The following is a 16,036-nucleotide window of genomic DNA, read 5'->3' on the forward strand; positions in this document are numbered from 1 at the left end:
CCAGTTTAACGAAATAAAAACTTAAGACACAAACACTCCCCAATCATCACATCCCTCCACTCTCCTTTGAGAAAGCCATCCACTTCTCTTTTCAACCTATTTCTTCATTCCACTTTAATAGCCTTCCCGAATATCTAGGTTCTACAGCCCAATTCATAGTCATACATACACACTTCTGTCCAACCAATCCATGCTGAACATAATCCAAAAATAAATTATTGCCACCTGCATCTTTGATCAAAAGTGCTACACAAGACAATCCTTCATACTACTGGCTTTTAACTTATGCATTTGGATCTTCAACCATAACATTTTATTATGCTGAAAATTAACCAAGCCACCTTGAAATCCCTAATTGCTTTATCCACAACAAAAGTAAAATGTTCTCATTCTTTTACTTTTAACAAAGTACATATTTTAAGACTATTGATGTTCGAAAAACGTTCCATCCACTATACCAGGTAATAATCTATGCTGGGCACAGTGTAATGTCAGTTTACTAGTAAACCAGAATCTCATTGTATACCCTGGGACAAGGGTTAAAACTCCACCATGGCAGAAGGTGAAATTTGAATTCAATGAGAATTAAAAGCTAACCTAATGGCAACAATTTAATAGCAATGCCCAAATCCCATGAATGAACAAATGCCATCATTGCCGCACATGAGCATCTAGTAAATATGATAACATATAAAAATCGTTTGCAAACAACGACAGTTTTACATTCATTTGCACTTTCAACATGCTATCGTCCAACATTTAGCTGCTGGTTTGGTATTGCATGCTAAATTATAAACATAACAGTTACATGAATGGCTAGCAGTACAATCATACTGATGGATAAAATCTTATAGTTTTCTATGGGCATACAAGTATTCTCCTTAAACTTAGCAAGCTATTTTTAAAAATATCGGCTTCAGTGTTGTCAATAAACAAGTTAGGTTGCAACAATAATGAGAAATTTAATTCAAATTAATAGTTTTGATATGAGCCATTCCAATGTATTCTTGTTTATTTCTGGAAGGTTATGAAAATTTGGATTATTTTAGACTTGAAACGGTTTCAAAAGTAAATAGTGAAGTTATTTTTCACTCATTACCTTATCATAACCAGATATGAAAATGGGTTGGACACTGTAAAGTTCCACTCCACACCCACTGAGGCACATACACAACATCCATACCATCAAAAACTATTCTATGATTCAGCAAAAAAGACAAGACTTCCATTTACATAAGCACAGTTCATCTCCACAACATATATCAAAATATTTTGCAGTCAATTAAATATTTTTTCTTTAAAATTTAACCACTGATATAATATATGAAATAGAATAACTAATTTACATGTTGCCACCTCAGGCAAATGTCTACGTGGAGTTTGCACATTCTCCCAGGGTCTGTGTGGGTTTCCTCCAGGTGCTCCAGTTTCCTCCCACAGTCCAAATATGTGCAGGTTAGGTGAATTGGCCATGCTAAATTGCCTGCACAATGGATTAGCCAGGGGTAAATATAGGGGAATGGGTGGAATCAGTGGATTAGCCAGGGGTAAATATAGGGGAATGGGTGGGTGGATTGCTCTTTGGAGGGTCGGTGTGGACTTATTGGGCTGAAGGGCCTAATCTAAAAATCTAATCTAAACTCTCAAATAACAATGTGATTATGGCCAGAAAACAAAATTGAGGTTTGTGATTTTTGTTGAAGAATAAATATTGAGCAGGTAAGCTCCAAAATAATTTGGAAGAGATGTTATGACAGGATTCACTATATAATCAAGCACTAGGAAGGAAACTGAAGAACAGGTCCGAGGGTCATAATATCTGGATTACTGCCTGAGCCACATACTAATTGGCATAGGGATAAGAAAATTAGGGAAGTAAACGCATGGCTAAGAGATTGATGCGGGAAAGAGGGATTCCATTTCATGGGATATTGGCATCAGTTTTGGAACCGGGGCAATCTGTACCGGTGGGACGATTTCCACCTGAGCAGATCTGGAACCAGTGTTCTGGTGAAAAGGATGAATAGGGTGATCACTAGGACTTTAAACTTGTGAGTCAGCGTGGGGGTTGGGCGTTGAGAAGGGAGTTGTGGGAGGGAAAGCAACAAGGAGTATGGAGCCAAGTAGAAAGATAAGCAGCAGGTTTGCATATGTGCAGGGTTTAAGTTCAAGGCAGACTAGGAATGAAGCATAAAGGAAGGATAACTTTAGGACGTATTACTACAGATGTTGGCGTTCATGAGAATAAGAAAATTAGCATTAAGGTGCTTTGTTATGACTACTATGAGCATTCAGGTAGATGAATTAACGGCACAAATCAACGTGAATGATTATGATGTGGTAGGCATCACAGAGACATGGTTGCTGGGGCTTCAGGACTGGCAGTTAAACAGCCAAAGATTTACAACTTATCAAAAAGACAGGGAGGTGGGCAGAGGGGCTGGGTTGTCTTGTTAGTAAAGAATAAGATTAAGTCTATGGCACTGAATGACACAGGGTGAGATGATGTTGAGTCCGTGTGGGTGGAGTTGAAGAACTACAATGGCAAAAAAACCATAATGGAAGTTATGTACAGACCTCCCAGCAGTGCTCAGGACCAGGGGCACAAGATGTACCAGGAAATAAATAGGGCATGTCAGAAAGGCAATGTCACAGGGATCATGGGGGACTTCAATATGCAAATGGACTGGGTGAATAATGTTGCCGACAGATCCAAAGAAAGGGAATTCATAGAATGCTTACAGGATGGCTTTTTGGAATAGCCTTGTAATGGACCCCACAAGGGAGCAGGCTATTCTGGACTTGGTGCTATGTAAGGAGCCAGACTTTACAAAAGATCGTAAAGTAAGGGAACACTTTGGAGGCAGTGATCATAATATGGTAGAGTTCAGTCTGCAGTTTGAAAGAGTGAAGGCAAAATCAGATGTAATGGTGTTACAGTTAAATAAGGGTAATTACAGGGCAAGAGAGTGGAACTGACGAAAATTGACTGGAAGCAGAGCCTCGTGGGGAAGACAGCAGAGCAACAATGGCAGGAGTTTAAACTATCATGGCTGACAAAGGAAGTCAGGAAAAGTATAAAAGAAAAAGAGCGCCTATAAAGTGGCCAAGAGCACTGGGAAATCAGAAGATTGGGAAGATCACAAAAACAGAGGACAAGACAGAATGGAAGGAAGGAAGGAAGGAGAGGATCAAAAATAAAGGTAAGCTAGCCAGTAATATTAGAAATGATAGTAAAAGTTTCTTTCAATACATAAGAAACAAACGAGAGGCTAAAGTAGAAATCGTTAAAGATGAGATTTCTAAATTCTTGGAAGTGCACGGTTGAATTAAAATAAGTCAGCATGGATTTAGTATGGGGAAGTAGTGCCTGAGAAACCTGTTAGAATTCTTTGAAGACGTAACAAATAGGTTAGACCTGAGAAACCTGGTGGATGTTATTTACCAAGTCTTCCAAAAGGCCTTTGATAAGGTGCCTCACGAGAGGCTGCTGAGTAAGGTGAGGGCCTATGGTGTTCGAGGTGAGCTACTGGCATGGATTGAGGATTCGCTGTCTGGCAGAGTGTTGGAATAAAAGGTTATTTTTCGGAAGGTGACAAGTGGTGTCCGCAGGGTTCAGTGTTGGGGCCGCAGCTGTTCACTTTATATATTAACGATCTGGATGAAGGGACTGGGGGTGTTCTGGCAGAGTACAGCGATTATACGAAGTTAGATGGACAGGCAGGTAGTTGGTGAGGCTGCAGAAAGATTTAGACAGTTCAGGAGAGCCAGGAAAATGGCTGATAAAATTCAATGTGAGCAAATGCAAGGTCTTGCACTTTGAAAAGAGTAGGCATGAACTATTTCCAAATGGTGAGAAAATTCATAAAACCAAAGTACAAAAGCATCTGGGAGTGCTCGTCCAGGATTCTCTAAAGGTTGATTTGCAAGTTGGGTCAGTGGTTAAGGAAACAAATGTAATGTTGTCATTTATCTCAGGAGAGTTGGAATGTAAAAGCAGCGACGTGCTTCTGAGACTTTATAAAACTCTAGTTAGGCCCCATTTAGAATATGGTTTGAATATAGTGCCATTGGATCTTTTACATCCACTTTAAGAGGGCAAACAAAGCCTCCGTTTATCTCAATCACAAAACGTGCACTTTGTACAATCTAGCAAACCCTCAGTACTGCAGTGGAGTTGTAGAGTCATAGAGATGTACAACTTGGAAAACGACCCTTCGGTTCAACCTGTCCATGCCGACCAGATATCCCAACTCAAGCTAGTCCCACCAGCCAGCACCCAGCCCATATCCCTCCAAACCCTTCCTATTCAAATACCCATTCAAATGTCTTTTAAAATGTTGTAATTGTACCAGCCTCCACCACTTCCTCTGACAGCTCATTCCATATACGTACCACCCTCCGCGTGAAAAAGTTGCCCCTAAGATCCCTTTTATATCATTCCCCTCTCAGCCTAAGCCTATGCCCTCTAGTTTTGGATACTCCCACCCCAGGGAAAGACTTTGCCTATTTACCCTAACCATGCCCCTCAATTTTGTAAATCTTTAAGGCCAACCCTCGGCCTCTGACGTTCCAGGGAAAACAGCCCCAGCCTGTTCAGCCTCTCTCTGTAGCTCAAATCCTCCAACCCTGGCAACATCCTTGTAAATCTTTTCTGATACCTTTCAAGTTTCACAACATCTTTCTGATAGGAAGGAGACCAGAACTGCATGCAGTGGTCCAACAGTGGCCTAACCAATGTCATGTACAGCTGCAACATGACCTCCCAACTCCTGTACTCAATACTCTGACCAATAAAAGAAAGCATACCAAACGCCTTCTCCACTATCCTATCTACCTGAGACTCCACTTTCAAGGAGCTATGAACCTGCATTCCAAGGTCCCGTTGTTCAACAACACTCTCTAGGACCTTATCATTAAGTGGAAAGTCCTGCTAAGATTTGCTTGCCCAAAAAGTCAAGCTTGATTTTTGCCATGGAGTGGGACCTGAACCAACAATTTGGAACTCTAAAGCTAAAGTGCAACTCTCAGACTCCAAGCTTACAAAAATTATAAAGACAGTTTAAAATACTCAATTCAAACCAATTTACAAGGTTTAATGTGTATCAACCAAAGTTGAGAATAACCTAAGAAAATGAGCTATTTTATTACTTGCTCCTTAAATTACATGCTTGGCTGAAATATTAATAATAGAGTAAGCGAGAAGTGTGAAGGGCTCATGCCAGAAACATTGATTCTCCTGCTCCTTGGATGCTGCCTGACCTGCTATGCCTTTCTAGCACCACACTGCTGACTCGAACATAAATATTGTTCTGGAGAATTGTTCACCTTTTCAGACAGATATGGGGTTTCATTTCAACATTTCTTCAAAGAGACACATGACACCTTGTATATTTTTTTAAATGGAAGGAGTGGAATTGATTAGGCTTTTTAAAAAATTCATTCATGGGATGTGAGGCCACGAGTTGGTAGTGAGCTGACTTATTGAACTGTACTCCAACTGATGTAGATACGCTCACACTGCTGCCGGGGACAGAGTTGCAGGATTTTGATCCAGGTGAGAGGGGAAAGCTTTAAAAAGGGACTCAAGCATCAACTTTTTCACGCAGAGGGTGGTGCGTGTATGGAATGAACTGCCAGAGGAAATGGGGGAAGATTGGTACAATTACATTTGGATAGATATATGGTTAGGAAGGGTATAAAGGGATATAAGCCAAATGCTAGCAAATGGGTCTAGATTAATGTAGGATATCTGGTCAGCATGGACAAGTTGGACCAAAGGGTCTGTTTCTGTGCTGTACATCTCTATGACACTACGGACAACAGTGAAGGAACAATAATATATTTCCAAGTCAGATTTGTGCATGGCTTTGAGGGGAACATGCAGATGGTCATGTTCCAATGTATCTGCTGCCCTTGTCCCTCAAAATGGTAGTGATCATGGGTTTGTAGCAATGATGTTTAAGGAGTCTTGGTGACTTTCTGCAGTGTATCTTGGGGATGATACATACTACGACAGTGTGGTAAATGCTGGGGGATGGGATACAAGTAAACAGATTGCTTTGTCCTGGATGGTGTCAAGAATAAGTGTCTTTTTAATTGCAAATATAAAAGCATGAGTGTTGTCGAGTGCACTCATCCAGGCAAGTGAAGATTATTCCACCTCAGTCCTGACGTGCTGTGTAGATAGTGAACGGGTTTTTCAGTGACATGAGGCAAATTACTTGCTGCAAGATTTCTATCTGCAGGATTCCAAGCCTCTGACCTGCTCTTAACCACTGCTTATATGTGACTAGTCCCAAGTTACTTGCTACTTGCCAACCCAAGCCTGGATATTGTTCAGATGTTTCAGCATCTCAGGAGTCATGTTCGCCGAAGATTATCAAAGTCAGAAGTAATGGTGTGCAGAGGGAAGCTCATTGATGAAGCAGTTGAAGACAGTTTGGCTTAGGACACTATCCTGAGTAACTCCTGCAGATGCCCTGGATCTGAACTTCAACAGGCACAACCATCTTCCTTTGTGCCAGCTATGGCTCCAAATCGAGACTTTCTCCTTATTTCCCTTGACTCTATGTTAAACTCAGTCAAATGCTGTGCGATATCAAGGCAGTCACTCTCAGCTCACCTTTGGACTCCAGCTCTTTTGTCCATGTTTGAACCAAAGCTGCAGTGAGGTCATGAACTGAGTGATGCTGGCAGCAGGGCAGCAGCGAGCAGGTTATTGCTCAGCCAGTATTGCTTAATGATGCCTTTTCTGGGCAATGTTTCCGTACTTGCAGGCAGTAAAACAAATTAAACTAGTTCAGTACTTCTAATCCATCCTTCACATGCAGATCCACCTGCTTAAACTACCAAAACATCCCACAAGTCTTGGCCAACATTCCTCCCGTAACTCACGCCACAAAAGAATTAACCAGTCATTCATCTCTTGCCAGCTTGTCACAAATCAATGTTAAGTTCTAGTTCACTGTTACTGCACTCCAAAACAATGTCTTATTTGTGTGAAATGTCAGAGACAGGATTAACTATATTGAATGCTCAGCAAAATTCCATTTTTTACATTTAAAACAAATTATGATTCAACAAACATTATGAGTACAAGTAAATACATCAAAACAGTTAATCAAGAATTCTGTCCAGAGAATTGTTTTCCCCCATAAAATATAGAGCACGGTTAATTTTAGCTTCTTGCCTTCTAAATTTAAAAGGTCAGTGTAATTCAAGTCAATTAAATAAATCAGAATTCATAGCTGCAAAATATGTACCTGGAAGAACAGATTAAAATCAGACTCAAGCAATGGAAAATTTTCTGATACACTGTATACGAATATTTGCCCATTATGTGGTTTAAAACTACAATTAAACTGTCCTACAGATACATATTGAGGTATAAATCCAGAGAATAAGATAACGTTTGGTATGCTTACCTTTATTGGTCAGTGTATTGAGTAAAGGAGTTGGGAGGTCACATTAGAACTGTACAGGACATTGGTAAGGCCATTGTTGGAATACTGCATTCAATTCTGGTCTCCGGCTATAGGAAGGATATTGTGAAACTTGAAAGGGTTCAGAAAAGATCTCCAAGGATGTTGCCAGGGTTGGAGAGTTTGACCTATAGACCGGGTCTGAATATGCTGGTATTTGCCCTGGAGTGTCGGAGACTGAGGGGGTGTCCATAGAGACTTATAAAATCATGATGGCTTATGGATAGGATGAATAACTAAGCTCTTTTCCTTGGGGTAGGGGAGTTGAAAACTAGAGGGCATAGGTTTAAGGTGAGTGGGAAAGATTTATAAGAAACTTCAGGGGCAACTTCTCACACAGATGGTGCTGCACGTTTGGAATGAGCTGCCAGAGGAAATGGTGGAGATGGTACAATGACAACATTTAAAAGGCATTTGGATGGATATATGAATAGAAAAGGCTTAGAGGGATATGAGACAAATGCTGGCAAATGGGTCGACATTAATTTAGGTTATCTGGTCAGCATGGATAAGGTGGAGCAAAGGAACTGTTTCCATGCTGTACAGCTCTATGACTCTTATGACAAAGAGAAAAAAAAAAATCAGGGTTGGAATTCTTGACATACTTTTCAATTGTGATTTATAGATTTAATATTATTTCGTATTAAATAGTTTAAGCTTCTGAAAAGATTGCCTGCAGCTTGAAAGCAAACATTCCAGTTCCACAAGAAAAACTGGCAGCCAAAGGGTCAACAAATGTTCAAGTCTCAGGTATCTGACTTGCACCTCAATCAGTTTCCAAACCAAAATTTAATCCTTTTCTTTCCCACACACATTTACTACAAATTTAATATTACATCAACCTCCTGTGCAAAGCAGTGAGTGATTAAAGAATTTTGTATGTTTAATATAATTTGATTAATTCAGATTCATTTTGGCACTCAGCAAAACAAACCAGTCAGAGCAGTTCAGAGACCAGAAGTTAAACATATGCAAGCCCTGCAGAGAAAGCTTCGAAAAATATACACAAAAAAACGGCCATGTTGGTCATGCAAGCAACTGCGAGCCTTCATCGACAGCGAAGAGGTAACTGTCTCACTCAACACAGTGCCGATCCTCAAAAACTAGAAAAATCACTTCTTATGCAGCAGCAGTTCAAATTCTTTGCAGATTCCCCTTAACAGATTTCATGACTTGATTTCTCGATACTGGAGTGGACTTGCTACACTCCGTGAAATGGACCTACCAGGCTATTCTTGTTCCTGATTCATATAAACACAAGGTGGCGGCTCACCACTGCATTCTCAAGAGTACTTAAGGACAGACAATAAGTTCTAGCCTTGCTAGCAATGTTCATATCCTATGAATGAATAAAAATAGAAAGCTAAAAATATGGACATGTTTACATTTTGGGCAAGGACTTGGTTGTGAAGCCTTCTGCAGTCAGATAGTTTACAAATAAGTAACACAAACAAAACACAATCATATGAATCTTTTCAAAGAAATAAAGTTTTGCATAGCCAATAGAATGCAAAATCAACAACTCATGTGAATAACTGCAATTCACATTGTACTAAGTGGTAGGCAGCAACAAGCCAATGCATAGCAAAGTGTAGTGTTGCAAAAATTTTATTCTTCTTTAAATGATAACTTTTTGGCACACTACTTTGTCTTCTTGTTCTGTGAATTTTCTACCCTTCTCTTCCAAACGCACAAACACTTCACAAGTGACCTCAGGGTCCCAAATGCATTCAAGTAACTTATCCCTTGAACTGGGGTGGGAACTGAAAAGCCACAGAGACCTTTCCAGAGGGCAAAGTGGCAGGCAGCAGAATGGCAGGATCAACTAAAATGCAATGACAGACATCACAAAGCAGTTGCAGTAGACTGACAGTGGATGTGTGACGATGGTGCAAGACAGACAAATATGGCACATCATGATAGCAGCAGGTCTCCTGGCAGGAGTAACTACAATGCACAATGTCAGCAGGCTGCCCACTAAGGCAATAAGTGACAGTTGTCATTAGAGGAGGATTGGAAGGGATGGAAGTATTGTTGACCCCAATCACATGTATTTCCATTGTAAAGTGATTGGAGGGACAAGACACCTCCTGATATTTGTTTCCCTAAAGTGGGAATCTCGCAACCAATTACACACTGTCCCTGTTCCTCCTGCCTTCTTGGCTGGGACTAATTAAATCACTGTAGTACTGGGTGCTTCAAACCCTTTTCTGGATCAGCTACCCACTGCCATAACCAACTGGATCACAAGGCTAAGTTATATTTGGTACCATTTAAAGATTACTATCAGGCTGAGGAGAAGGGGAAGCATCTGTCTGACAAGAAATTAACTTTGGAAACAGTGCAGCCAAGGACGTTTCAGTCAGCCAAAAGCAACTGACATGAATAACAAAACAATCTTAACTACAATTAGACAACAAAAAATTGCTACTGCGCTCTGTGGTGCTGACTAATCACTTCAATGCAGCAACCTAGGTGAAAAATTAAAACACCTTGCTTGAAATTTAACACTACACTTATTTACATTTGCATTGATTACATTTGATAAATGGCTGTAACAGTATGTTTTAAAAATAAATGCAGGGTTGAACATCAAACAATTTAATATTTTAGATATATTCTGATGTGCATGGCCACAATCTATTTTTGAATATCACTTTAAAATTACAATTTCCAGATTTTTTTTAAGAATTGCAGCACACGGCATGTCAATGACCTAGCTGCGTACTAACATCTTTTTACTGATTTTTATAGACTCCTGCTGCGCATTCCCACCATTTAAGTTTTCTTCATTATAACAATTGTAAACTAGAGCTTATGCTGCACAATATGAAAGATTCCAAGACGTAATCATTTTATTACATTAAACCTATGAGCAAACAGACCCCCAACTTCCAGAATTTACACAAGTCAATGTTCTCAGTTTCAGACATAGCAAACTTATTAAAAACTCAGGGAACGGTCAATTTTAAGGGAGTGTAAACACTTTTTCAGGAAGAGATAATATTCTTAAATTTTTGTGCATTGCTTTAACATATATTTAAAGCCATAATGATTGACAACCATATTGAGCACTCAGTCTCCAGGACATATGGCAACAAATGGACTGACCAACTGCAGCTGGCCTCAGCTGGGAAGTGCAATTAAATTGCCAACAGCCCCAATTAGAAAACCAGGATAAGCTGACTGATGGTAGGCGGTGCAACAGGAAAGCAAGATTCAACTGACCAACAAACAGACAGAAGCAGTACTGAAGAGTCCAACTCAAATGGACCAAAACGTTTTCGAAAAGACTAGCCATACAAAGTGACTATGACCACAATGCTGTCAGAATGGGCACTGAAGTGAGCATAAGGCTGGAGGCAGACACTCCCAAACTCCCCATCCCCTCAGCTACCAAAATGTGGGAAATAGACATCCAGACACCTACAGAGTAAGGGGTACAGCCACAGAGGCTGGAATTTGAAAGGACAGGCATCCGCACATGACAGGATGTTGCTGGGGGAGAGAGAACTGGGGGGGGGGGGGGGCATGGGAGATGGGGACAAGAGGGCAGGGGGGGACGACGACGAGGGCAGGGCGGGGGCGGACGACAAGGGGGCGGAGCGGGGGGGGACAAGGGGGCGGAGCGGGGGGTAGAGAGAGCGGAGCGGGGGGAGGAGACAAGTGGGGGGGAGACACGAGTGGGGGGGAGACACAAGTGGGGGGGGAGAGAGACACAAGTGGGGGGGGAGAGAGACACAAGTGGGGGGGAGAGACACACAAGTGGGGGGGGAGAGACACACAAGTGGGGGGGGGAGAGACACACAAGTGGGGGGGGGAGAGACACACAAGTGGGGGGGGGAGAGACACACAAGTGGGGGGGGGAGAGACACACAAGTGGGGGGGGGAGAGACACACAAGTGGGGGGGGAGAGACACACAAGTGGGGGGGGGAGAGACACACAAGTGGGGGGGGGAGAGACACACAAGTGGGGGGGGAGAGACACACAAGTGGGGGGGGAGAGACACACAAGTGGGGGGGGAGAGACACACAAGTGGGGGGGGAGACACACAAGTGGGGGGGAGAGAGACGCAAGTGGGGGGGGAGAGACACAAGTGGGGGGAAGAGACACAAGGGGGGGGGGGGCTTGCAGGTTCCAGGCTCTCCTCAATTACACGGCACCCGCAGCAACATCAACAGGTCTCCGAGTCCTCCCCTCCTCCCCTCCCTGGGACAGGCGCTGACTGACCGCCAGCCGCTCCCCCCCTCCCCCGGCTCGCGCTCTCTCTCTCTCTCCCGTCCGTCCGTCCCCGGCACGAGCTCACTAACCGCCAGCCGACGATAAGCCTCGAGCGCCCTAACGGCGCTGTCCGTCAGTTTGACATGAAACAGCGAGAGGCGCGCTCCCGGGTTCAGCTTCTCACAGGACAGCCCGAACCGCCGCTCCTCACCCAGCGCCGCCATCTTCACCAGCCTGCACCGGATCACCGCCCCTCACTCCGCCCCGCCCGGGATCTCCTCCCACCGGATCACCGCCCCTCACTCCGCCCCGCCCGGGATCTCCTCCCACCGGATCACCGCCCCTCACTCCGCCCCGCCCGGGATCTCCTCCCACCGGATCACCGCCTCTCACTCCGCCCCACCCCGGGATCTCCTCCCACCGGATCACCGCCCCTCACTCCGCCCCGCCCCAGGATCTCCTCCCACCGGATCACTGCCTCTCACTCCGCCCCGCCCGGGATCTCCTCCCACCAGATCACCGCCTCTCACTCCGCCCCACCCCGGGATCTCCTCCCACCGGATCACCGCCCCTCACTCCGCCCTGCCCCAGGATCTCCTCCCACTGGATCACCGCCTCTCACTCCGCCCCACCCCGGGATCACCGCCTCTCGCTCTGCTCTGCCCCATGATCTCCTCCCACTGGATCACCGCCTCTCACTCTGCTCTGCCCCAGGATCACCGCCTCTCGCTCCGCTCCACCCCGCCCCTGGATCACCGCCCACTGGGTCACTGCCTCTCGCTCCGCTCCGCCCAGCCCCGGGATCACCACCCATTGGATCACCGCCTCTCGCTCTGCCCCACACCGGGATCACCGCCCACTGGATCACCGCCTCTTGCTCCGCCCCACCCCGGGATCAGTGCCTCTCGCTCCACCCCGCCTCGGGATCACCGCCCACTGGATCACTGCCTCTTGCTCTGCCCCACCCCGGGATCACTACTTCTCACTTCTCCCACTGGATCACCGCCTCTTGCTCCACTCCGCCCCTCCCTGGGATCACCGCCTCTCACTCCTCCCACCAGATCACCACCTCTCGCTCCTTCCCGCCCCGCCCCGGGATCACCGCCCACCGGATCACCGCCTCTCACTCCTCCCACTTGATCACTGCCTCTCGCTCCACTCCACCCTGCCCCTGGATCACTGCCCACCAGATCACCACCTGTCACTCCTCCCACTGAATCACCACCCATGGGTTAACTGCCTCTCGCTCCACCCCAGGAATCACCACCCACCAGATCACTGCCTTTCACTCTGCTGCAGGACCACAGCCCACTGGATCACCACCTCTCATCCGCCCTTGGGATCACCGTCTCTCGCTCCACCAACTGGATCACTTCCCCCATGACAGCCACTGGCTGACTGCCTCTGCATTATAACCCTTGCTCTGCCCTGAATCGCCGCCCCTGTCACGAATCACTGCCTCCCACTCCTAATCTGCTCTGGGATCACCATCTGCCATGCTGCCCACCAGATCACCACCTCTCACATCCGTCACTGGATCTCATCATGCACAGACCATACACTGGATAACCACCCAGTGATCACTGCCTCCTGCACCACCCACGGGATCTTCGTCCCCAGATCACTGCATCCATAATGCCCATTGGACACTACCTCTTACAACTCCCCTCAGATCACTGCCTCCCACAGTTTCTTCCATCCCTCGATCACTACCACTGGATCAGCACCTCTTGCCCCCAGAATAATGTTTCCCATACATCCCACTGGATCAGTTCCTCCCATAAGGTCATGTCTCTTGACTATTGGATCACCACTTCTCACGTCCAGATCAACATTTTCTGCCTCTGTACCATTGCCACTTGATCATCATCTCCTGCCTCTGTACTATTGCCCAGGATCACCACAACTTACTGGATAACCACCTCTTAAACCCCCCACTCATCCCCCGGGTCACAACTGGCAGAATCAGCACCTCCCTACTGTTCCTGGATCACAACAGGCAGTGAAGAAAGCTAATAGCATGCTGGCCTTCATAACAAGAGGAATTGAGTATAGAAGCAAAGAGGTCCTTCTGCAGCTGTACAGGGCCCTGGTGAGACAGCACCTGGAATATTGAGCGCAGTTTTGGTCTCCAAATTTGAGGAAAGACATTCTGGCTATTGAGGGAGTGCAGCGTAGATTCACAAGGTCAATTCACAGAATGGCGGGACTATCTTACGCTAAAAGATTGGAGCGACTGGGCATGTATACACTTGAGTTTAGAAGGCTGAGAGGGGATCTGATTGAGACATATAAGATTATTAAAGGACTGGACACTCTGGAGGCAGGAAGCATGTTTCCGCTAATGGGTGAGCCCCGAACCAGAGGACACAGTTTAAAAATAAGGGCTAGGCCATTTAGAATAGATTCTGCATTAGTGGTGGTGGAAGAGCACAGCAGTTCAGGCAGCATCCAAGGAGCAACGAAATCGACGTTTCAGGCAAAAGCCCTTCATCAGGAATAAAGGCAGAGAGCCTGAAGAGTGGAGAGATAAGCTAGAGGAGGGTGGGGGTGGGGAGAAAGTAGCATAGAGTATAATACGTGAGTGGGGGAGGAGATGAAGGTGATAGGTCAGGGAGGAGAAGGTGGAGTGGATAGGTGGAAAAGGAGATAGGCAGGTAGGACAAGTCATGGGGACAGTGCTGAGCTGGAAGTTTGGAACTAGAGTGAGGTGGGGGAAGGGGAAATGAGGAAACTGTTGAAGTCCACATTGATGCCCTGGGGTTGAAGTGTTCTGAGGCGGAAGATGAGGCAGTCCTCCTCCAGGCATAATGTGGTGAGGGAGCGGCAGTGAAGGAGACCCAGGACCTCCATGTCCTCGGCAGAGTGGGAGGGGGAGTTGAAATATTGGGCCACAGGGCGGGTGTGGTTGATTGGTGTGGGTGTCCTGGAGATGTTCCCTAAAGTGCTCTGCTAGGAGGCGCCCAGTCTCCCCAGTGTAGAGGAGACCGCATCGGGAGCAACGGATACGATAAATGATATTAGTGGATGTGCAGGTAAAACTTTGATGGAAGTGGAAGGCTCCTTTAGGGCCTTGGATAGAGGTGAGGGAGGAGGTGTGGGCGCAAGTTTTACAGTTCCTGTGGTGGCAGGGAAAGGTGCCAGGATGGGAGGGTGGGTTGTAGGGGGGCATGGACCTGACCAGGTAGTATTTCAATTCCATCTCAAACATCAAAAACTGTAAGTACAACAAACTTTTATCTACCCACCTTCATAACCAGTGCTCCTCAAATATTCGAGAAGATTCCCCTGGTCTCGGAAACTACTCAGATGCCATTAGCCATGCGGCTGATGCAGCTGCCACCACCACGCAGATTGATTATGTCACTTCCACCCCCATCATGGCCACTCCCACAACCATTTCCACCCCTCACAATTCCTCATGCATCACATGTGACATCACCTCCTCCCCTCACATCATCGCTGATACCACACACTCAGTCACTTCTGCCACCCCTACTGCCGTGGTCACCACCATTTCAGCCCCCACCAGTGCAACTCACCTGCATTCTGCTGACCCTCCCCCCACAGACCCCACTGTCACTATCCCCAACCCCCAGAATACTGAGGGGAACACTACCCCCATTCCCCCCACCACAACACCCACTCCAGTTACAGGTTCCGCCCCCACTCCCAGCTCCACACTCACACCAGATCCCAGTTCCCAGCCCTGCCGAGTTTTCACCATCCCTCCAGACCTTCTCCTCACTGAGGACGAACGATCAGTCCTCAGCAAAGGACTCACCTTCATCCACCTTCGTCCACGCATCAATGAATTTAATACATGCCGTGACGTCGAACAATTCTTCCGTTGCCTCCGCCTCCGAGCTTATGTTCACAATCAGGACTCCCGCCCACCTTCCGAGGACCCCTTTGCCCACCTCCAACACACTGCATCCACCTGGACACCCCGTGCTGGCCTATTTCCTGCCCTCGACCTCTTCATTTCCAACTGTCGCCGGGACATTAACCACCTCAACCTGTCCACCCCCCTCCCCCACTCCAACCTCTCACCTTCTCAATGCTCAGCCCTCCAATCCCTCTGCTCCAATCCCAACCTCACCATCAAGCCAGCGGATAAAGGGGGCGCAGTGGTAGTCTGGTGCACTGACCTCTACACTGCTGAAGCCAAATGCCAACTCTTCCTACTGCCCCCTTGACCATGGTCCCACCCCACATCACGAAACCCAGACCATACAGAACCTCATCACCTCAGGAGATCTCCCACCCACAGCTTCCAGCCTCATAGTCCGGGAACCCCGCACTGCCCGGTTCTACCTCCTTCCCAAGA

At 46.2% G+C, this 16,036-nt stretch overlaps 1 protein-coding gene across 2 annotated transcripts in view; it reads right to left on the reverse strand.

Annotated features, from left to right (window-relative positions):
* Nucleotides 1–11,935, reverse strand: part of LOC132834259 (RNA polymerase II elongation factor ELL) — a 93,502-nt gene extending 81,567 nt beyond the window's left edge. For both annotated transcript variants that reach the window (XM_060852952.1, XM_060852951.1), the window contains exon 1: nucleotides 11,796–11,935. In XM_060852952.1, the coding sequence (XP_060708935.1) occupies nucleotides 11,796–11,930 (135 nt within the window). In that variant the 5' untranslated portion in view covers nucleotides 11,931–11,935. The remainder of the gene's footprint in view (nucleotides 1–11,795) is intronic.
* Between the last annotated feature and the right edge of the window lie 4,101 nt (nucleotides 11,936–16,036).

Source organism: Hemiscyllium ocellatum, chromosome 39, assembly GCF_020745735.1.
Source record: "Hemiscyllium ocellatum isolate sHemOce1 chromosome 39, sHemOce1.pat.X.cur, whole genome shotgun sequence".
Taxonomy (NCBI): domain Eukaryota; kingdom Metazoa; phylum Chordata; class Chondrichthyes; order Orectolobiformes; family Hemiscylliidae; genus Hemiscyllium; species Hemiscyllium ocellatum.